This window comes from Sciurus carolinensis, chromosome 4 (assembly GCF_902686445.1).
Source record: "Sciurus carolinensis chromosome 4, mSciCar1.2, whole genome shotgun sequence".
Classification (NCBI taxonomy): Eukaryota; Metazoa; Chordata; class Mammalia; order Rodentia; family Sciuridae; genus Sciurus; species Sciurus carolinensis.
Window position 1 is genome coordinate 109,376,081 of NC_062216.1, and position 23,172 is coordinate 109,399,252.

Genomic DNA, 23,172 nt, shown 5'->3' on the forward strand with positions numbered 1-23,172 from the left:
TTCAAGATAAGGGCTGCTGCTCTCTCAAATCGCAGTGCTCCTTTGAAGGAGACTGAGTGATGCAGAGCAGTATTGTGGCTAGAACCAAGATACTGCCCACCCTATCCCGGGTCTTTTGCAAAGCGGGAGACTTGCTGCTTCCTCCTCCCAACCCTAGTGTGCCACGATCCCACCTTTTGTCTCACCCACAACTATCCCCCTACCGCCACCCTCTGGTTTCTTCCCCTTTCTCTTAGGCTCACCTAAAACAGCCCCTATCTGCCCCAGTTCCCACAGTTGCCTTGGCAATGCCTGGCACGATCCTTGGCAAGGAATTTAGGAAGGGAACCTCCATCCTGGCCGGGCTAGGATGAAATCTGCCCGCGCAACAGGTGTAACGGGGCCTACCCGTCTCCACGAAACTCCCCACTTCTCAAGGGTTGGGCTACACCACCCTTTGCTGCAGCCCAATACAGACGAGGCTGATCACCTATCTGCCTTGTGACAGGGGCTGCCTTCATGGCATCGGCCTGGGGTCGCCAAACCCATTCCTCCCCACTATTATTACGGGGTTTGCATTTGGAGTGTCACAGGGAGCGGAAACACTCCAAACACACAGCCGTCTCACCTGGGACCTCTTCCCGTCTGCCGCCCGACCCCCTCCCCCATCCCCGTTCCACCTCCCCGGCCTCTTCGGTGTCCCTCAGTCTTCGCATTTTCTCCCCCGACCCCCAGACTTCCTCCCTCTGCCTCGACTGCTGCTTTCTTTCTCTCCAGCCTTCCCGTCACCCCTGTTCTCTCCGGTCTCCGCTCAGGTCGCGTCTCCTCCCTGCCCGCGCCCCCTCCCCTCCCCCGCACCAGCCCTTTGTTTCCCCGCGGAGTAGTTCCTGGGTTGCTGAGCGTCTCTGTCTCCGCATCTCTCCTCGCCCCGCCTCCTCCTGCCCGGATCCGCCCCGCCCGCAGCCTCTCCTGCCTCCCTCCCCGCAGCCCCTGCCCCAGAGGTGCTGGGGGACCCACCTTCCCCCGCTCGCGCCCGCCGCCTCCCCGGCCCAGTCCCCTGCTCCCCGGCCGCGGCGCCCCCGCCGCCCCCGCCGCCCCCGCCTTCCCGGGAGGGGGTCAGGTGGGCGGGCACTATTGTTGTAGGAGCCGGCGCCAGATTCCTCAGCGGCGCTCGGGGTGGGACCGGCTGGGTTTGGGGGGTGGGGAGGGGGGAGCGGTGATTTGAGCTCGGAGCAGCTGGTCTTCGCGGCTCGTTCCCTCCTTCGCGCTCTCTCGCTCTCCGCCGCCGCCCGCAGGGCTGCGGGGCTCGGTGGCATCTCGGGCGCGGCCCGCTGTCCTCGCCCCTGCCTCCGGGCCGCTCCCGCCCCCGGCGCCGCTCGCTTCCCCCACCCGGACTCCCCCATGTATGACGACTCCTACGTGCCCGGGTTTGAGGACTCGGAGGCGGTGAGTGCCCACGGGGAGGGTGGGGGTGGGGCAGTTGGGGTGACACCTCCTCCCCCTTCAACCCTTCCCCCAGTTCAGGACTTTGAAAAAACGCCTCAGTGGCGGGTCAGGGCGCGTAGTGGGGAGCTCTAGAAAAGTGGGGAGATGGGTTTTCATGCCAGGGGCTTCCCAGTGCCCCAGGCCTAGACCCAGGGGCATCGCATATGTGTGTGGAGGGGCATTGGAGTGGGGGAGATTGAGCAGGTGGCTTCAAAGCCCAGGGCAGAAGGGGCAGAGGGAGAAAGACCTGGAGGCTGTGGTCACGGAGGCTTTAGAGAGAGAACACGCAATGTCTGGAGTTTCAAATTCTGGGTTTATGGGGTCTGAAACATAACAGGAGAGAAATTGGTGATCCTGGGCAGGGGGACACTCCAGACCACTGCCCCAAGTAAATGACAATTGGGGAGTGTCGGAGAACATCAGAGAGTTAGGTACCAGCTTCTTCAGACCGAGAATCCTAAAACTTGCGGAGCTTCATCATTCCCCTCTGCTCTCCATCTCTGCGAATTCCTTATCTCCTTACTCTTCCTCTAGCCCAGTTTCTCTCCCAGGCTGAACCTGGACACCCAGCACATGGGTGGCCCGCTGACTGAGCCCCATCGATTACTCAGCCCCCTGCGGAGGCTTCCTCAGAGCAGCGGGTGTCCTGAGCTCCTGCTTAGCATGGAGGGCCTGGAGGTGAGGCCCAGAGGAGCTGAGGGCCTGGGATGGAAAGGAAGCTCTTTGCTCAGAGACCAGGCAACCAATAAATAGTTTAATTCTTCTCTTTGCTTTTATCTCCTGACCCACTGAGACAAATCAGCTCATTAGGCAGTGATTCCCGGAGCAGGAGCTCAGAGAACAGGGGTATCCTGGAAAGATGAAGCAAGAGTGGGAAGCAGCCTCAGTCCCTTGGAGCGCAGCCTTTCCTCAAACATCCCACAAGAAGACCTTAGTAAAAGACCACTGGCTTGGAGGGGGCCTCTGATACGCATAAGGGTTGAGCATCCCCAGGTCTGAAAGCACATTGAATCAAGTCTTCTCCATCACTCACCACCAGCCCCAGGACAGATGATTGTTGGGACTCAGAACAGGCAACTGTCAGTCTTTTCCTGGGACTGAGCTCCTCCTGGGCCCATTTTCCATGGGGCCGCTCTGGCTAATTACATTGCAGCTAGAGCATATGATTTTCAAGGCTCTGGTGGACACCTCTTTCTGACAGTTGAAGGGACAGCTGGTGTAGCCCAGGGTGCCAAGGTGAGCTTGAGAACAAACCTCTCTGTGGGGCTGCAGGGCCCTTAGGAGGTTCTTCCCATCCCTGGTGAGAAGGCAAGGGCTACTACAAGGAAAAGACTGACACTGACACATGGTGGTATTTGAGAGGAGCCTGCTGACCTATTGCTCCCTTACTGTCCCTTCTAGTTCCTGGATCACCTCCCCCACTTTGCTTCCCCTTGCCTGGCTCCTTGCTCTCCCTGAGGCCCCCTCTGAAGCAGTAGGAGGGAGATCAGGCTCTAAATAAATCCACCGGCTCATCTCCCTCCTCTCCTTCCCCCGTGCCAGGCAAGAGAGGAGCTGCAGCCTGCCCACACACTCACCAGGCAAGGGGGGGCACCACCAGGGCACTGTGCCAACCCTGGCAGCTCCCAAGTACTGAGCCTCTGGCTGTTTTGGCATAGCAGGGAATGGGGAAAGTAAGACCCCAGTATATACTTGACAGGACAGGCCTGACTTTCCCAAAGTGATACCATAGCATGAAAGATGAGCAAGCCCTGAGGACTTGGGAAGCATGGAGAGGGGTTCCATTCTGAGCACAACTCATTAAATATTTAGGGAGAGATTCTGTCATTCCCTTCCCAGTGTGAGAGACCAGCTAACTCAGATGCCCCAGATAGGGGTATTAAGATCCCTAAATTAGGCTGAAAGCCTGGGAAGCAGGGAATAAAGATGGGACTCTTCTCTCAGCACCATGCTGGGCATCTAGGAGGTCTCTATCTGACATATGCCAAGTGAGTGGTCATCCTTGCCTTGCCTCCTGCCTCCTGCCCTTTTGACCTCTGTCCACTCACTCAGCCAGCCATGTCTCACAGAGTTAGCACTTGTCTTCTAAGACCACTAGGAATGAGGCCCCTCACACTATACAAAGGTTCTTTCTGAGGCTCAGCCTCTCATTACCCTGCCACCAACCCAGTCTTATTTTCAGTAAATATGGAGAACAGCAGGTAAACTCCGCTCCTTTCAAATGAAAGCTTTCCCCCTGTGCTGTCTCCACGCCTGGGGTCTCCTGTAGACATTTGCCTTAGCTTAGGCTCTAGGCCCTTGACTGACACCAAGCTGACCAGCCCTCTTGTTCAAGGCAAGTGATGAAGAAGAAGGCAGGTCAATGGGCAGGTGCTTGATGTTGCCTTCTCCACTGCACTCTAGCCTCTGCTGCCTTCTGGAGGTGGCCATGCCTATAGGCTTGAGGGAATGAATATTCCTCAGCCCAAGAACATCCTAAAACCCTCTTCTCCCACACATTCCTGCATGAACCCTTTTATCTAAACTCCTCCCTTCTCTCTGCCACTGGCATCTCAGAATTGAGGTAAAGTACCCCTTCAGACTTTGCCTGTAGAGAGGGAAAACTGAGGTAGGAAACAAGATTTCATTTTCCCTAGGACTTGTGGGGAAAACAGACGTCCTAAATTCAACCACTTGATTCAAACTCTGACTTTTCTCATTTGTTTGAACACTGTGTTGAAGGTGGGACTCTGCAATCCCTCAAATGCACCCTCATTGCTCAAAGATCCTTCCTATGGGAAGAACTCAGAGACTCCTTTCTCACATTACAAGAGATACCCTTGCACATCCCCAGGGTCCTGCACCTCAGCTGGGTTGCTTGGCACCAGTGTGGTCTTCCTCCAGGGCCTGATATCCCCCTGGGTCCAGGAAAGGGGTGGGGAGATGTAGACCAAGCAGGTGTGGCCCAGGTTTCCTGTGCCCAAGGAGATAGCTTTGTGTTATCCTCTTAGTCTGTATTGTTTGTTGCTCACACCTGGCCATTTGCCTCAGCAGTGTGAAGTGAAAGAAATGGGGTGGTAGGGATAATAAAGGGGAGGAAGCTTCCAAGAGTTGACAGCTCAGTCTCCACAGGAGAAGAGCAAGGGCTCACCATTTGGGAGCCTTCAAAAACCTCGTTGGAGTAGGGAAGGTAGAACCCAAGAGGGCAATGGCTACATCCCAACACTTAGGCCTGTGAGGTAGCAACCAGCATCTCTTGGCTGTTTCTGGCTGTACTCCTCTCAGGATCCTTAAGGGATGATGTCCAGGCTGCTTTGCAGGCTGATGTGAACGAGGGGGCCTTGTCTCTTGGATTCAGAATCATCTCCAGCATATCATCTTCAGTACATCTCCCTCTCTGCTTCAGAGGACATGGTAGAGAAGAGAAAAAGGGAGGAAGGAGAAGTGATGCCTCTATACAAAGCTGCAGTGTTAATAGGCTGGGAGGGAGAGGCCCTGGTCTTTGCACATGTGGATCAGACCAGCTTCCCTATAGGTTCAGAGGCACTGGTTCCTTCTCAGTGAATAGAAGAAACATGGGGGTCCAGCCACCCACTGGGAGATGGAGAGACTGTGAGTAGCAGAGGCACCAGTATAGGGTTAAGAGGGTGCCTTTATGATGTCCTTCCACCCCTGAGCCCAGGGATCACAGCCTGTCTCCCATCTCAGGGTTCAGCCGACTCCTATACCAGCCGCCCATCTCTGGACTCAGACGTCTCCCTGGAAGAGGACGGGAGAGTGCCCGGCGTGAAGTGGAGAGCCAGGCTCAACAGCAGCTTGAGAGGGCCAAGGTATACCTTCTGGGCAGGAGGCCGGACTGGGTGGAAACCTGTACTGGGTCCTGGATCCTGTGTCCTGCGGATTTAGGCAGGATGAACTTGAGCATGAGTGTGTGTGTGTGTGTGTGTGTGTGTGTGTGTGGGTGGGTGGGTGTATGTGCTGGGCAGAGGCCTCAGGCTGACACCAAACTCCTTCATTGGAGCTTCCCACCTTCCCCTGATGGTGTACCAAAACTGGAAGGGGTGGCCTCTGAGGCGCCTCTCACTTGTACTGACTGCTGAATTCTTCAGCATAAACCTGTGGCATTTGCTGTGAGACCAATGTCAGCTATCTGTGGTGTACTGGACGAGGAGTGCCCAGTCCAGGGCTCTGGATGTCAACTTTGAGGCCCAAAGATTTTCTGCACATTAAAGAGGTGATCATCTCCCCTTCCCCAAAAAGCTTCTAGTTTTTTCCTGCTTTTCCTCCAATGCCTGTTACTTTAATTCTAGTCTATAAATAAGAAATCCCCAGACTCTTCCATTCTTACCTTTACACACACACCTGTACACCCTTTACACCCTAGACCTGATCCTCAGGTCTTTACCCTTCTGAGATCTGGCTTCATCCTTAGTTTCTTTATTTTTTTTAATATGTATTTTTTAGATGTTGATGGACTTTTATTTTATTCATTTATTTATATACAGTGCTGAGAATCGAACCCAGTGCCTCACATGTGCTAGGCAAGGGCTCTACCACTGAGCCACAACCCCAGACCCTCCTTTTTTAAAAAATATTTTTAGTTGTAGATGAACGCAATGTCTTTATTTTATTTATTTTTTTTAATGTGGTGCTGAGAATAGAACCTAGTGCTTCACACATGCTAGGCAAGTGCTCTACCACTAAGCCACAGTCCCAGCTCTTGATCCTCAGTTTCTGTATCTGTAAAGGTTAGCATTCAGATTAGCTGCTTCTGAGGTCCCCTGGGACCACTGTGATGCTGCACTCTGAATTCCTGTGGCTTAACCCTGGCTGCCCTTCCCCCTACAACACCTTCTGTCACTGCCCCTGGTGCTACTTTCCTCAGACCAGATCAGCCTGGGGCCTGGGCTGGCTCCTCTCACTGCCCCTTTTGCTCCACTCCAGAAGTACAGCAATGACTGGTGGATCGGGCGGCTAGTGAAAGAGGGTGGGGACATCGCCTTCATCCCCAGCCCCCAGCGCCTGGAGAGCATCCGACTCAAACAGGAGCAGAAGGCCAGGTGAGAGCAGGCTGCAGTTCAGTAAACACACACCCGAACACATGCACTTGGCCCATGATACATGTCTCATGCACTACACATGTATATCCTACCCCTCACAAATACACAGCTGTACATATTTACACCAGATTTACACATACACCCACAGATGCATGCTTAGCAGAGATACTCCATTTTCCTAAGTAGATGGGCATTTATACAACTATTGGATAATATAGAACATACACAGGGACACATTTATATTCTTCTTCCTCCTTTTCTTCCCTCAGGAGATCCGGGAACCCTTCTAGCCTGAGTGACATTGGCAACCGACGTTCCCCTCCTCCGTCTCTAGGTAGTTTCCCCTTAACCCACCCACCTTGGGTAGATGGGTAACTAGACCACAGGGGAAAAGAGGATCCTCCGCAGTGAACGTGTGGGAAGGGGCTGGTGGAGGGTTCAAGGAACGGGGAGAAAGCCAGTGTCTCCCCTGGGGAAGGGAATACCATGCTTTCAGGCCCTTTTCCCTTCACCAACTTTAATCTTTTATTTCCTTTTCCAAAAAGCCAAGCAGAAGCAAAAGCAGGTGAGTCAAGAAAGGGAGATGGGCTGGGGGGCTCATGGCTATAGGGACACTTTTCTGGGCAGTCATTGTTGGAGGGGAAGAACAGAGGGGAGGGAATCCAGAACTTGACTATCCCCTCCCCATCAGTCAGGCATAACGCTGGAGCCAGGGCCATAATTTTGTTTGATCTCCTGTTCATTCTGCAGGCAGAACATATTCCCCCATATGATGTGGTGCCCTCCATGCGGCCTGTGGTGCTGGTGGGACCCTCTCTGAAAGGTTATGAGGTGAGAGGAAATCCCTAACCCCAAAGAGTCACCCCTAGCAAGCCTACCATACACAGACCCCAGAGGAAGGAGAAGACTCTGGGACCATGTATGGGGGATACTGCCTCTTTTCAAGACAGCTTGCATTAGTACTGTGCCCTCCCTGCAGGTCACAGACATGATGCAGAAGGCTCTCTTCGACTTCCTCAAACATAGGTTTGATGGCAGGTAAGCTGCCCTGACCTGGCCTGACCTGACCTGAGAACCAGGGAGAAGATCACTGACTACTTCCCCATGCCTAGAGCAAGTCTCTAAAGGGAAGCTAGAGAGCTGGGTAAGGAGAGGCTGAGGCTTTTATGGTTAGAGGTTTGAAGCCAGCTGTGGTTTCCCACCCTACTCCAGGATCTCCATTACACGAGTTACAGCAGACCTCTCACTAGCAAAGAGATCTGTGCTTAACAATCCTGGCAAGAGGACCATCATTGAGCGCTCCTCCGCCCGTTCCAGCATTGGTGAGGAGTCCCCATCTCCTGCTTCTCTGTCCACTCCAGTACTAGTGAGAACCTTCCTTCTCCCTTTTCTCTTCTCCAAGTCCTTGTTTTTCTGCCCATCTCCTCTACCTGCCCCAAGATAATCAGGAACCCATCCCCTTCCTCAATTCCCTGGTCCTCTGCCAGCATAGGCCTCTAGTTCCTTCTAGATCATCATTCGGGAGCCTTTAAATCCCTGGGAGTAAATAGTGGGTGGATCCCCTGATGAGCACTGTGCTCCCCTCCTTAGCTGAAGTACAGAGTGAGATCGAGCGTATATTTGAGCTGGCCAAATCCCTGCAGCTAGTAGTGTTGGATGCTGACACCATCAATCACCCAGCACAGCTGGCCAAGACCTCCCTGGCTCCCATCATCGTCTTTGTTAAAGTATCCTCACCTAAGGTAAGTCAACAAGGGTCTGGGGGAGGCCCAGAACTGCTTCCTTGCATGTGGCACACATCTGCTTGGGCCCTACCTAGGGAACCAGAGTTCCCTTTTTCTGTTGCTCCTGAATACCACTCTTTGTGTTCCACCCTCCCCCCTTCAGGTACTCCAGCGGCTCATTCGCTCCCGTGGGAAATCACAGATGAAGCATCTGACAGTACAGATGATGGCATATGATAAACTGGTTCAGTGCCCACCAGTGAGTGCCTGGGTCAGCGGTTCCTATACCCACTCTTCCTGGGCAGCAGATGTGGTAGAGATGGACAGGGACTGCTGCCAAGAGGAAGCCAACATTCTCCCTTCACCCTCCCTCCCCAGGAATCATTTGATGTGATTCTGGATGAGAACCAGCTGGAGGATGCCTGTGAGCACCTGGCTGAATACCTAGAGGTTTACTGGCGGGCCACCCACCACCCAGCCCCTGGCACTGGACTTCTGGGCCCTCCCAGTGCCATCCCCGGACTTCAGGTAACCATTTCCAATGGGTAATCATTTTCAGATGTGCAGGTTAAGTCAGCCAAACACATATCCTTTCTGCTCAAAGGATCATCCTTGGCCTGCAGTTCAGAAGGCCAAGGGATTGTTGAGCTCTCAGCTCTACTTCTGCTTTGCACAAAGCTAGTGCACATGGACCAAAGAACTTCCTGGTTAGAGAGTAAATCAATGAGATGGGTAATCAAGGATTTGTTTTCTAGGGGTCAAGAGAAACATTATCTCCAGGAGGCTGAGGCAGGAGGATCGCAAGTTCGAGGCCAGCCTCAGCAACTTAGTGAGGCCCTAAACAACTTAGTGAGAACCTGTCTCAAAATAAAAAACACAGAGGGCTGGGGATGTGGCTCAGTGGTAAAGCCGTGCTCTGGGTTCTTGGTTTAATTTCCAGTAGCAAAAAAAAACAGAAAAAAGGAAGGAAAACATCATTATCTCCAAACCCTCCTCCCAGTCAGTTTTGAAGGCAGAGCCTGAATTTTGCAGAGGTCAAAAGCTCCAATATTCTTTATCTGGCCCGGAAAAATATTCCAGTATGCTTCTTCCTCACACCAATTCCTCCTATACCTGGAAATTGAGTTGAGAGGAAGAATCTTCCACTCTACCAGAGGTGGGAGGGAGGCAGAGGCCAGATCCCGTACTGCCTCACTTAGAGCTGTTGTGTGGCCCTCAGAACCAGCAGCTGCTGGGGGAGAGAGGTGAGGAGCACTCGCCCCTGGAGCGGGACAGCTTGATGCCCTCAGACGAGGCCAGCGAGAGCTCCCGCCAGGCTTGGACAGGATCTTCACAACGCAGCTCCCGCCACCTGGAGGAGGACTATGCAGATGCCTACCAGGACCTGTATCAGCCTCATCGCCAACACACCTCGGGGCTGCCCAGTGCTAATGGGCATGACCCCCAAGACCGGCTCCTAGCACAGGACTCGGAGCACAACCACAATGACCGGAACTGGCAGCGCAACAGGCCTTGGCCCAAGGATAGTTACTGATGGCCTCCTGCTGCCCTACCCTGGCAGGCATAGGCACAGCTGGCTGGGATGCCCACTCCAGGCAGGTTGGAGTTAGACTGGCATTAGGCTGCCACTAAGCTCAGCTCCCACAACCCCCTGCCCAGCCCCAGGGCTGCCTGTGGTCCCAAGGTTCTGGTAGAAGCAGGGGAACCCCTCACCTGGGCACAGTGACCCCTAGGCTCCCATTCCAGGTACTAGCTGTGTTCTGCACCCCTGGCACCTTCCTTGCCTCCTGTACAAGAAGCTGCCCCACTGGGCAGTGCCCTCAGGCCAGGATCCCCTTAGCAGGGACCTTCCCATCAGACTCAGGGAAGGGATGCCCCCTCATAGTGACAAGAGGGTGGGGCTGTGGGCAAACATGGCACAAGGAAGAAACAAGATTCCCAAGCAGACAAGTCTTAACAGTCAAGGGATTGAGGAGTTGTGCTTTGGTCCAAGGGTCTCCATTCACCTCACTGCCACGCATCAGAAACCAGACAATCAAAGCCCAATAGGGTGGCACTTCCACCCATCAGCTGGAGTGGGGCATCCACATCCAAGACTAGAGCAGCAGGCAGGTGAGGCTGGGCCAGAGAAAGCCCTCCCAGCTGAGGCTCTTCGAGGAAAGGGCCCTCCTCACACCTCCAGGAAGCTTAGCATCTGACAGGACCAGGGATGTTGAAGCATGGTCAAACCAAAGGCAGCAGAAGCCAAACCTGGATTAGAAGTCTGGGGAGGGAGGAACAGCTTGGGGGCCTCCTCGCATTCTCATCCTGCCTTGCATCCTGTCATTTCTATTCTCACCTCCTGGAAGGTGGGGGCTCCAGACTATTCCCTGACTCATAGCTGCTGCTTGTTAGGTTAGGGTTAGATGGGGAGACATAGGACACAGTGGACAGCCCCCAGAGGCCCTGGCTACCCTTGCCTTATGGCTCTAGTGTGTGATCTACAGAGCATGCTCACAAGACCCGGGCCCATTTCACTGTCATCAATAAAACAACCATACAAGTCTCGGCAGGTGTGTATTCTATATCTTCTGGCTCAGGTGGCTCACCATGTGCTCCAACTCTGACAGAAGTAGGTATTTTGTTCTCCATTCTCTCCAACCATCCATTGAATGGGCAAGAAAAGGGCAGAGCTCCAGGAGACCCTGTGCTCCCAGGCATCCCCACCCTCTCATCCCCATGGTGTCTGGAGAGAGACACTTGGCAGCACAGAAGAGACTTGTTCTGAGAAGTGGGGAAGAGGCTTAGTCAAGTTTTCCACTGTCTCTGCCTCAGGCCAGAAAAGCCCTAAAAGTAGCTACACTTTGCCCAACTGAGGGGTAGAGTATTTGCATAAGAGGGGCATGGATGGGAACAGTGCCACCCCTCCTTCACTGTCTCCTCCTCTAGTAACTGCGGATCCACAAAGGTACTATGACAAGGTGTCAGATGCATAGCAACAGGGTGCATCTGAGTGGTTCTGATTGCCTTACCTGTCCAATTTCATATGCTTTCTTTTTTCCCTAGGCGGCATCCAGGCTAGGGCCACGAGTTACATGAGGTTCAAGCAGGAGAGGGGAGATGCATTATGATCCTGCTGTCATGGCTTGTCCATCTCCCCTCAAGTGCTATTTATGACTTAAGAGTATCAGCTGAGACCCTAGGTTTCCCACTGGATGTGACTTTCATTTTCCCAAACAATCTGCTGTGCCCAATGTTGTCCCTCCTATCCTATGTATCAGGGAACCTAGGAGATGAGTTTGGTTAGAACTAAACACAGCCTTAATATTCATTATTTATTCTCAGAACATACAAACTCATCTTCTCAGAGAATAGAAAACAGAAATTTCACTCAGTGACTTAAAGATGGACACAGCCAGCTCACCCTGTCCCCACATCTACTAAAAAAATTCCCTGGGGGAGGGATGCCTAGAGTGCACAGCACCCTTTGGCACAGGGCTGTGCACAGTTCTAAAGGCTCTCGACTTGTTTTATATGCCAAATGGGAAAACAGCTGTCAAAATGACAGAGTCCAAGGTCCACAATCCTCATGGTGCCAGATCCCCTGGGTCATCTAGGGCGACAGCATTGCTGCAGTGCACATGGTTACGCTGTCGAGTCCTTGCCGAAGAAGGACCTACGCAGGCAGCCAGGTGTGTGTTCAGTCTTGGGGGTAGTGCCAGTAGGTTGCCCTATAACCTGGAAGAGTTCATGGCCCAGTACAATCTGAAAGCCCCCCCAAGGGGCAAAGGTGGGCCTAAATCTGTGCTTTCCCTGCCTCCTACAGTATCCTGTCCTTTTATAGCCTCATTCAGGCCTCCAGACTTGAGGGTCTAAGCCAGGGAGTATGACTGTTTCCAAAGCTCCCATAACCCAAGACTGAGAACCTGGAAAGAGGAACGTGAGGGTCTTAAAGAACAGGCATCACGCAACTTCACAGCATGCCCTTAAACCCATGGGAGGAGTCCTGTGTCAAGCAAAGCATGGTCTCTCTTCTCGGCGCTTCTTGGTGAGGATGGTGCCTGGATTATGCTGGGCATCTGGGTGGTTGGCTAGCTCTGGGGGACAGGAAGACACTGGGCTCTCCAGGATGGCTTGCTTCAGCTCGTAGAACACAGCCGAGTCCTCTTTGGTGAGGAAGGTGATGGCCACGCCACTCTTGCCTGCTCGACCCGTGCGGCCAATACGGTGGATATAATCTAAGGAGCAGGAGGAACATCGCCTTGGGACCAGGCCAGAAGCCCTGGTGAGCACTATCTGAAGCACGTATTATTAAAGGCATCCGGTTCCCTGTGAACCTCTATGGGCAGAGAATCCACTTTACCCTGCCCATATCTGATGCTCCCACCGAGCATTCTGCTGTCTCCCATTCCACTGCTGACTGTTGTCATCCTACCACACCACAGCGTCACCTAGTCCCATTCTTTTCCATAACCTTGAGGACAGAAGTGTTATCCCATGTGCCAGGATGACAAACCCAGAGAGCTAAAGGGCAAGAGCTTTTCTCATCAGGACAGGTATCCCCAGAATGGGAGCTGGGAGCTCCTCAGGATAGCATTGACCCTAAGGGAGGAGATATGGAGTCTCAACATTAACTGGACTGAAGCTGCCTTCCCCTGCACTTACCTTCAATATTTTGGCCATATCATAGTTGACAACCATAGACACATCCTGGATGTCGATACCACGACCAGCCACATCTGTAGCCACCAAAATATCCTTGGCCCCAGCCTTGAGGTTGGACAGTGCAAATTCTCGCTGCTCCTGACCTTTTCCGCCATGCAGTGTACAAGCATTGTACTGTTGGAAGAATGGTAAGGTGGACAATAATGGGAATATGGGAAGACACAGAAATAAAGAGAATGGGGATGGAGGAGAAGGGTTGGGGACAGCAGCAGGTAGGAAAAGGGAAGGAGGCAATGAGAAAGACTAAGTACAATTGAAAGGGAGAAAGAATAGGTGACTGAAAAAAGGGGTGGGAGGAGAACAGGGTGTGGCAGAGATGGTAAGGTCAAAGGCAAAGCAATCTGGTGAGAGTAGAATCAGGTGAGAAGTTCTCAGAGAATTAGAAGGAGAGATTAGCATGGAAAGCAGGGTCAGGAAATTTAAAGGTGAAGAGTTGAGTGGTAAGGGACACACTCTCTCCCACCAAGGGCAATGATTATCATATTTGTCTCCTGACCCTATCATCTCCACTCCCAAACATACACAAACAATATGGACCCAACTCTATTTCACACCTTCAGACTCTGCTAAGGCTGTGTCTCAAAAACCTCTTTCTGCCCACACTCTACTTGGATGAAGACCCACAGTAGCTTTTGGCTGGTACTGCTAGAATGGACAGGGAGTCACAGCAACTGCCTTGGTTCTCCTCAAACATCCTTTTCTCTTTGGCCCTGACTGGCTGAATACTAGAAAGGTTGAAGAACGAGTGAGAACTGAAAGCAGGTGCCTAGGGGACTCCTCCACCCCACTTCAGAAAGCAGCCACAGACCCTGCTCTCCCTTGCCAGACATACCCCCATCTTCTCCAGGGACTTGGCCAACACATCACAACCCTTCTTCTGATTGACAAAAATGATGATGGGTGGATCAAAGCCTTGTTCCAATATTGCCAGCAGCTTTTTCCTGGGGAAAAATGAGATGCATATTTCCTACTCCAAGTGAAACACCAACCCTGATCTATGAACACCAATTTCAGGCATTCTAAAGAAAACAGCAGAAACAATTGCCCAGCAGACACTGCACTAAAAGAAAGTTCTCACAACTTTTCTCTTGCCACCAGTTTCCCTCAGCTCAGCTGCCCCCCATACCTCTTTTCTGACTATGACATGAGGAAGACCTTCTGTTCCAACGCGCTCATGGGGCTTGCCTGCAGAGCCAATGTACACCACAGCAGGTCGTCGAAGATAGCTCCTGGCCAGACGCTCCACCGCTGGGGGCATGGTGGCCGTGAACATGACTGTCTATGAAAACAGGAGGCTCAGCCCTGGCCCCAGGCAGATATAATCACATATCCCATTGTCACCACTGGCTAAAGAATCTAAAATGAGTTCTACTATATATAAGTTCTACTGTAGAAATAAGGTCTACTGTAATGACAGCTTAGGAACAGTGTCCTTTGCCTTCCTATTTTTCCCAGTACCTGTTCATCCAGGCATTTTACATCCTACAATGACAAGAAGGGCTAGAGCATTTGCTACCTGTGGTCTAGACAGTAGCATGATTTTTTTGAAATCATTTTTCCAGGACTAAGTTAAATAGCTCCATCCCTAAAGACTGTCAGAGGATTGTACCTAGGCATACCACATCATTCCAGAAACAGGTGCTCTGGCCCATCTAAGGCAAAAAAGGGTCTAAGAGCAGGTGTAGGAACTTGCCCAACCAGGGAAGCAGTCTTACTTGGCGGTACTTATGTTTCCTGACTCAAAGTTGGCCAACATCTTCTCAGGGTCCTCAGGCCTCATCCGTGTCTGGTTTTGGTTGCTGACAGGCATGTGCTCCAGGATCTTCTGGACATCTGGCTCAAAGCCCATGTCAATCATCCTATCTGCTTCATCCAGAACCACATAGGTACAGCGGCTCAACACTAGGTAACGGTTCTCCAGCACATCAATCAGACGTCCCGGGGTAGCAATCACGATCTAGGGAGTACTGTGTAATTATATAGGGCCCCAGAAGGCAAACCCCTTCTTTTCTCTGATGTGAACTATCCACCCAGTTGGGTAATAGACCTCCAGTGCTAAAGGACTTGGATTTCAACCACCAGACAGGTTTGGCAGTTCTTAGGAACTTTCATGAAATCATTTGTTGCTTTTGATTTTTTTTCAGGAATAAATGGAGTCTCTAAAGTAAGGGGTTAGACAGAGAAGGCAAAATCAGAAGGAAATTTCTATATAGGAGAGAGACTAAGGAGTATTTTGGAAGTGGCTACATGAAGAGATGACACTGAGAAGTCTATACATGACTCAATTCCTACAGAGTTCTAAAAGGCTCACTTCCCCTTTCCTGAGAGGAAGGTAACATGCAAAGTCAGTGACATGGGCTGGCAGAGTAATAGGGAGCACAGGCTTTGGATATGAACCTCCATTATGTCTCCTGCCAGCCAGCTGTGTGGAACTTCAAGCAATTTATAACCCAGTCTCAAGCTTTATAAAATGGAGATACCACTCTATACTCTCATATACGTGTTGTGAGAATTAATAAGCTAATATTTATGCATTATGTGCAGTATGATCCAATGGTATGTAAGTTCTAAAAAAGTAGTACATATACATAAACCAGGCCCTTTCTTCATTTTACTGCACATCTATTCCAGAAACTAGGACCAAATCCCCAAGAGAGGGAGCCTTCCCAAATAGCAGGTGGCTGCTGGCTAGGGAAACAAACCTCACAACCCATTCGCAGTCTGAAGCCCTGGTCTTCTCTGGAGATGCCACCAATGACAGCCACAGTGCGGATGCCAAGCGGTTTCCCAAACTTGATGGTCTCTTCCTCAATCTGCTGAGCCAACTCACGAGTAGGAGCCAGGATGATGGCATAAGGGCCCTGGTCTGACTCTTCGATCCTGTGGTAAATGGGGTGTCCCACAGCTTCATGAGCTTTGGTTCTTATCCAACCACAAACAGGAGCAAGACAAAATCACTTTTAAGGGTAGCTATGGGAATAGGGAGGCTAGTGGGAAAAGATGTGGGGATCCCACTTAAAAATTAACAGACTCCAGAATAACAAATTTCTCTAAGGTAAGATCCCTGCCAGCAACAAGCATACACTTCTTTGATATCACGATCCAATTATTCCCTCATATCCAACCCAGAATAAAGAAGGGAGTTTTTGATTATAGACTTAGAAAGACAACACTAGGGACTGGGATGTAGCTCACTTCTAGAGCACTTGCCTAGCACTTGCCTAGCACATGCGAGGCCCTGGGTTCAATCCCCAGCACTGCAGAAATAAAACAAAAAACCAAAATACCTCACCAAACATTCGTTTGCCATTTTCACTTCTCCTACCCAGCCAAACTCACTGCAACTGAAGCCAGCTGAACCTACCTGTCAATTTTGGGAAGTGTGGTGATCCACACCAGCAAAGGGATGAGGAAGGCTGCCGTTTTACCACTGCCAGTCTCAGCCACACCAATGATGTCACGATTCTGTAACCCAATGGGAATTGCCTGGCGCTGGATAGGTGTTGGTTCCTGCAATGACCCAGAGAAAGAATAACGGGTACAGGTACTACCTGGGCTACTGCTAACACAGTGGGCCTATGTGCCCGCACAATGTATTTGGGAGGGACACAGAGTACCATTCAGAGGAAAGAGGGCACAAAAAGAAAACACCAATCCCTCAAATGGAAAATACTTCCACCAGAAAGTGACAGATAAGGTCATTTTGGTGCCCATGTGCAGAGAAAATACCAAATAATCAAGGAACAAATTCTCTATTCACAAACTAAGATTGTATCCCCAGAATGTAGGAACATGGCAGGTCTCCTGGGCCAATCGTCCCTTCTTACCTTATAGCCACACTTATCAATGACCTCCAAGATGTGTGGGGGCAGAGAAGAGTCTTTCCAGGATCGGATGGGATTGGGGATTTTGCCACCTTTGGTGGTGATGCTATAGTCTTCACGGAAGATCCGCCAGTCCCCTGTCTGTCATCTCATCTAATTTCTTCTGCGGACCAGTGACGATCATCCCAGCGCTGTTGGCTTCCTTCTTCCGAAGTTTGCGAAGTCTTGCTCTGGAGCAGAATGCAAGCAAGAATCAGTAACTTCTGCCTCCTTTCGTAGAGATCCTGGACTCTGTCCAATAACCTTAACTACTCACTCCTCCTGCTCCTTTTCTTCCAACGTTCGCCTCTTCCTCCATTAGGTCTCCATAGAAGCGTGACTGCTCTCGTTGTCTGCTGCTTTAGGTCAATGCCTGCAATGAAGCCTCGCCCTAACAACTGCACCTGGTGGCGTTCTTTGTACCTAGAATTGAGACAAAGAAAGAAAAAAGAGAAGGAGCTATTACAGCAGCAGGGGGTAAAGACAGACTGCCAATATGCATCAGTTCTCTAACCAGCATCTTTCCTTGCCCAGAGCTGGTTGAATACTATTCTACCAATTTCTCCGTATCAGTTTATCCTACTTCTACCTTTGTCATCGCCAGCTCTCTCTCTCTCTCTAGGGCTGCCTAGTGTCAAAGACAAAGTACTCAGGCCCAAAGTCACTCACAGGGGGTTGTAATCGATGGATGTGTCCTCAGATGCATCCCACTCAAAGACAAACTTTCGATCATTGAGATGCCTTGTTCGGCGCCGCTTTTTGATGCCACCCAGGTAACGTTCCTGCCCAGACAGCACAAAATCAGTCAACTTATCACATCCAGAGAACAGAATGGCCAAATAACCAAGTTTCGTGTGTGTGTGTGTATGTGTGAAGCCAAGGCCTGCACCTTAATAGCATGCAGTTCCTTGCTCTTATCCTTCTCTTCCCGGATCTTCTGCCGACCTTCCTCATCCTCATTTCCATTGGTCTCCCGCTCCATCCTCTCTCTGCGTTCCCGACGTTCCCGTTCCTGAGGGTCTTCTGCAGAACAAAGAAAGAAAAGTTGCAGAATTTAGTGGAAGAAAAAAGGAAAAGGAATGAAGGGAATCCAGATGACACAAAATGAGGAAAAAGAGGGGTAGACATGATACAAGGGAGATCCAATAAGATACTTTACTCATAAATTTCCATCATCCTTCCCTCTTCCAAATTCTGGAGTAAACAGGTTTCTCTCTTTCTAAGTGACACCATAATCCCACACTTTCCACACAGCATAGAAAACGAACCCAACATCTTCCTGCCCAAGTCTTGGAACTGTTTCCTTTTCTTCCTTTCTTCTTCAAGCATTCTCTGCCGCTCTTCCACCTCCTGCTGCCGTCGCTTTAGAGCTTCAGCTTCCCGCTCTGCTTTGGAAAGGAACTTAGGCTACAAAATAAATGGGAGGGTCTGGGGATGTGGCTCAGTGGTAGAGCACACTTGCCTATAACATGTGTGAGCTCCTGGTTTCAGTCCCCAGCACCACAAAAAATAAAATAAATAGGGAATTGTGATCTGGGAGCAGGAAATAATCACATTAGCGCTAGGAAGACTGCATGGAGCCCCCCAAAATATTTGCAAAGGCATTAAACTTATTAAGGAAAATACAAATAGGCCTAGGACCTTGTTATGGGCTGAACTATGTGCACCCCCAAATTCACATATTGAATCCCTAACCCCCAGTACCTCAGGATTTGTGTATTTAGAGACAGAGCCTTTAAAGAAGAAATCAAATTAAAATGAGGCAGCAGAATAGGTCCTAATCCAACAGGACTGGGGACCTTATAATAAAAAGAAGAAATCTGGACACAGAGACACCAGGGGCACATGTGCACAAAGAGACGACCATGTGAATACAGCAGGAAAAAAATCTACAAGCCAGGAGAGGGACCTCAGAAGATATAACTCTACTGATATCCTACCCTTGGGCTTCTTTTTAAAATCTTTTTATTTGAGATTAGTGAAATTCGAGATTTCCTTCTCTTTTTTTTCCTTCTAATTCTGTAGATTGAACACAAGTTCTCACATATGCTAGGCAAGTGCTCTACCAATGAGTTACATCTCCAACCCTTTTATTTTATTTTTGAGACAGTATCTAGTCACCCAGGGCTGGCCTCAATCTTGTGATCTTCCTTTCTTTGGTCTCCTAAGTAGCTGGGATTACTGGTGTGAACCACCCCAACCCAGCTTGACGTAGGTTCAAAATAATTTCTATTGTTAAAGACACCCAGCATATGGTATTGTTGTCATGTCAGTCAGAGTATACAAATAGAGACCCCCAAATTCTTACCTTAGCCTCAGCTTCTTCCTCAGCCTTTTTCTTGGCTAAAAGTTCCTCCAGAGATAGTGGCTGGGCCTGAAGATAAAACACAGGATTTCATTCCATAGAAGCTCTCTTCCATTGGACCAACAAAGCAGGGCTCAACTTTGGAGGAAGACAAAAAAATTATTTCTCTTTTTTTTACCTTAGGCTTCTTATCACCATGCTCATCATCTTCATCCTTTTTAGAGTCTCTGTCCTTCCGAGATTTAAAATCTTTTCCTCGGCCAGGAGATAAACTTTAAGGGAAAAGACCAAGAAAGGTCCATATTGCTGTCTTACTCTAGTCTTTTTTGGATGAGGTACAGACTGAGCCCCAAGAAGAGGACAGAAGTTTCCCCACAACTCAACAAGACAGAAGATAGCCTGGCCCATGGTTATCTATCATGTCCTAAGGCTCTCTTAGTAGGCAAGGTCCCCTCTCTGCCTACTCTGAAATCTAACTATGGTCCTGTCTTAGCCCTATTCTACCTGAATCTCCTTTTCTAAGACCAGTCTTTTCTGGGAAGGGCCTTCTCTATTAATGTCAAAAATATACCTCCAGTTCTGGAGGTATAGCTCAGTGGTAAATACTTGCCTAGCATGCACAAGGCCCTGGGTTCTATCCCCAGCATCACAAAACAAAAATATTTCCTCCAAACAGCAGTTGCACACTGAGGGAAAAAAATTCTTAACTTTAGAATACGCAATGAATTGAGCCTACCTGGCCATCCCCACAAGCAGAGGAGATACTACCACAGCTTTCCCTACTATCTAGGCCAGCAGTCCTTTCCCCACAGTGGCTACATGCTTAATCTACAAGAGATCTCAAACAATCCCACTGAGTTTCTATTTTAAGTATTTTATCCTTTGCCTTACTCAGGGTCTGTTAAGAACTTTATAAAGAAAATTTTCAAAGGAAAGAGATCAAAACACTGGGACATTAAGTTATTCTATTCTATTCATTTAGGTACTAGGGGTTGAACTCAGGGGTGCTTAACCACTGAGCTACATCCCCAATCCTTTTTTATTTTGACACAGGGTCTTGCTAAGCTGTCTAGTATTATGGTTTAGATATGAGGTATCCCCCAAAAGCTCATGTGTGAGACAATGCAATAAAGTTTAGAGATGAAATGATTGGGTTAAGAAATTCTTAACCTAATCAATACATTAATCCCAGAGAGGGATTAACTGGGAAGTAACTGTAGGCAGGGCGGATGTGACTGGAGGATGTGAGTTCCTAGGGTACGCCTTTGGGGTATATATTTTTGCCTTACTGAGTAGAAGCTCTCTTTCTGCTCCTGGTGCCAAGTTCCCAGCTGCTTTCCTCCATCACACACTTTTGCCATGATGTTTTACTGCATCCAAAGCCCAAGAAATGGAGTCAGTCATCTACCAACTGAGACCCCTGAAATGTGAGCCCCAAAATAAACTTTTTCCTCCTATAACTTTTCTTGTTGGGTCTTTTGTCACAGCACCAAAAAAGCTGATGAAAATACCCAGAGTATCCTTGAATTGGTGATTCCTTCTGCCTCAGTCTCCCAAGTAGCTGGGATTAGAGGCACGTGCCACATTGCAAACGACATTAGGCTATGGGAGGACACTGGGGATTTAACCCAGGGGCCCTTAACCATTGAGCCACATCTCAAGCACCCCCCACCCCATTTAGGTGTTCATGGACCTTTTTATTTATTTATTTATATGTGGTGCGAGAATTAAACCAATGCCTCACACATGCTAGACAAGCACTCTACCACTGAGCTACAATCCCAGCATAGCAGCCCTTAATTTTTTGAGATAGAGTCTCACTAAGTTCCTGAGGGTTTTGCTAAATTGCTGAGGCTGTCTTCAAACTTGCAATCCTCCTGCCTTAACTTCCCAAATTGCTGGCATTACAGGAGTGTACCACCATACCAGTGACATTAAGTTCTTTTAACAAATATATGTTGTATATATCCTGGGTATGAAATTGAATGGTATACTAGAGCTACAGGAGTGTTTTGTAGACTGATAAACTTTTCAAACTAATTTCTAATTCCAAGCATAAGTTGAGCCTCAAAATGTTGTGACTTTACTAACTATTAAACTATTACTAACTCTCTAAAGAAAATACATACTTTCTTAGAAGACAGTTCTGCAATACTACCAACAAGATCTGCTATGAGAAATTACTTTTCCTATGAAGCTGAGCCAAATGAGATGCAGAAAGGAAGAAATAAGAACACCCCCTAAAACCCACTCTCATTCCCTCAGGTACCTGGATCGCTTACGGTCCTTGTCTCGCCTGTGCCCATCCTTGTCTCTATCTCGGTCCTTCTTATTCCGATCTCGTTCCTTATCTCTTTCTCGTTCTTTGTGCCGTCGTTCTCTGGAAGACAGCAAATTTAAGAAATCACTTGATATTTTCATAGTATCTTACTTCACTGTAGCCCCAATAAGGTTTTCATGCACTTTCCTCTCCAAAGTAATTTTCACAAATTGTGGAATGTATTTCCCAGGGCAGTAACAATGAAATTCAAAGAATATCTTACAGATAAGAGTTGCAATTCTAAGTAATAATGGCAATGACCACAGACAACCATGCAAACATGTGAACTACCTTCCCTGATCATCTGGACCTTCATCTCTCAAGTTCCCCCTCAACTTGAGAGCTGAGTGACTGAGGAAAACTGAAAACACTTGCAGGTTCGACTGGAATGGCAGTACACTAATGTAGGAAAAGTAGATGCCTAATACCAGAGGCATTGAAGGAACCAAGAAAGAAGTTTGAAATGTATCTTCCCTTCTCATGTAACAAACATGCAAAGTCACTTTACCTCTCTGTAGACTTAGAACGGGAACGGGAGCGAGAGCGGCTGCCTCCTCGACGTCTATCCCTTGACCGATGCCTCTTCCTATCTTTAGATGGGGAGGGACTTCCGGTCCCGGTCTCTATCCCGCTCTCTCTCAGGTGTCCGTGATCGCTTCCTTTCTTCCTTGGCAGGGTGACGCATCTCGGTCCTTTTTATCAGCCAGTTCTCCTGCCATCTGTTGTAGGCAAGAGGAGGGCTTAATACACAATTCACTCAATCTCAAAACAACTCTGAGGTAGATATACTAGTCTACTTACTTTACAGATGAAGAAATTGAAATTCAGAAGCATAAACTCACTTGACTGAGGACACAGGAGCAGTTTGGCTCCAGAAGTTCCCTCTTACTCACTGTACTGTACTGTCTCTCTGGGATTTTTTATTTTATTTTTTGAGGGGTACTGGGATTGAACCCAGGGGTACTTAGCTACATCCCAGTCCTTTTTTATTTGAGATAGGTCTTGCTAAGTTGCCAGGCTGGCCTTGAACTTTGAGATTTCCTGCCTCAGTCTCCCCAGTAGCTGGGATTCCTTGAGTATAGCATATTTCTATAGACTCAAGAGTATTAAAATATGTAGTGAATGAACAGGTACCAACAATTTCTAGAAATATCCTATATGCTTATCTTAGGAGGTCATTAAGTATGCTAGCCTGCCAGGATTAGTCTATATATATATCTAGAAGATAGATATAGATATAGATTATAGATAGATATCTAAGGGAGATAAATTTACCTTGAGCTTAAAAGAGAAAAAGTTCATCTCTGAGATTTAGATTATAAACATACAAAGAAAACCTAAATTTAAAAGGAGAAGCAACTGTGCGTGGTGGTGCCTGCCTATAATTCCAGCAACTCAGGAAACTGAGGCAAGAGGGTCACAATTTGAGGACAGTCTCAGCAAATTAGCAAGGCTCTAAGCAACTTAGTGAGACGCTTTTTAAAAAAAAGGTATGGGGGGTGGCTGGGGATGTGGCTCAGTGATCAAGCACCCCTGAGTTCAATCCCTGGTATCTAAATAACCAAATAAAGGAGAAACAAAGGTGGGCACAATGTTGCATACCTCTAATCCCATCTACTAAGGAGGCTGAAGCAGAAGGATCACAAGTTAGCAAGCAGTCTAGGAAACATAGTAAGACTGTCTCAAAATAAATGAAAAAGGTTTGGGTTATAGCTCAGTGGTAGTGCCCCTGGGCTCAATTCCTAGTACCACT

At 49.1% G+C, this 23,172-nt stretch overlaps 2 protein-coding genes across 2 annotated transcripts; one reads left to right on the top strand and one right to left on the bottom strand.

Moving 5' to 3' along the window:
* The first annotated feature begins 814 nt into the window (after positions 1 to 814).
* On the top strand, positions 815 to 10,766 carry Cacnb3 (calcium voltage-gated channel auxiliary subunit beta 3). Its single transcript, XM_047549128.1, is given in 15 exon segments — positions 815 to 1,425; positions 5,152 to 5,212; positions 5,215 to 5,273; positions 5,553 to 5,639; positions 5,642 to 5,677; positions 6,388 to 6,503; positions 6,773 to 6,837; positions 7,049 to 7,068; positions 7,254 to 7,334; positions 7,483 to 7,541; positions 7,716 to 7,825; positions 8,094 to 8,245; positions 8,391 to 8,486; positions 8,606 to 8,755; positions 9,447 to 10,766. Coding segments are annotated over 15 exon segments (1,452 nt in total). The 5' UTR covers positions 815 to 1,380; the 3' UTR covers positions 9,762 to 10,766.
* Positions 10,767 to 11,504: 738 nt separating this feature from the next.
* On the bottom strand, positions 11,505 to 22,138 carry Ddx23 (DEAD-box helicase 23). The gene is given in 26 exon segments (XM_053743382.1): positions 11,505 to 12,444; position 12,808; positions 12,872 to 13,045; positions 13,764 to 13,872; positions 14,058 to 14,095; positions 14,097 to 14,210; positions 14,647 to 14,663; positions 14,666 to 14,888; positions 15,634 to 15,811; positions 16,296 to 16,441; positions 16,759 to 16,890; positions 16,892 to 16,921; positions 16,923 to 16,951; positions 16,954 to 16,985; positions 17,072 to 17,106; positions 17,108 to 17,146; positions 17,148 to 17,217; positions 17,464 to 17,576; positions 17,684 to 17,817; positions 18,063 to 18,201; positions 19,103 to 19,168; positions 19,278 to 19,371; positions 21,369 to 21,479; positions 21,928 to 22,022; positions 22,024 to 22,095; positions 22,097 to 22,138. Coding segments are annotated over 26 exon segments (2,460 nt in total). The 3' UTR covers positions 11,505 to 12,217.
* Between the last annotated feature and the right edge of the window lie 1,034 nt (positions 22,139 to 23,172).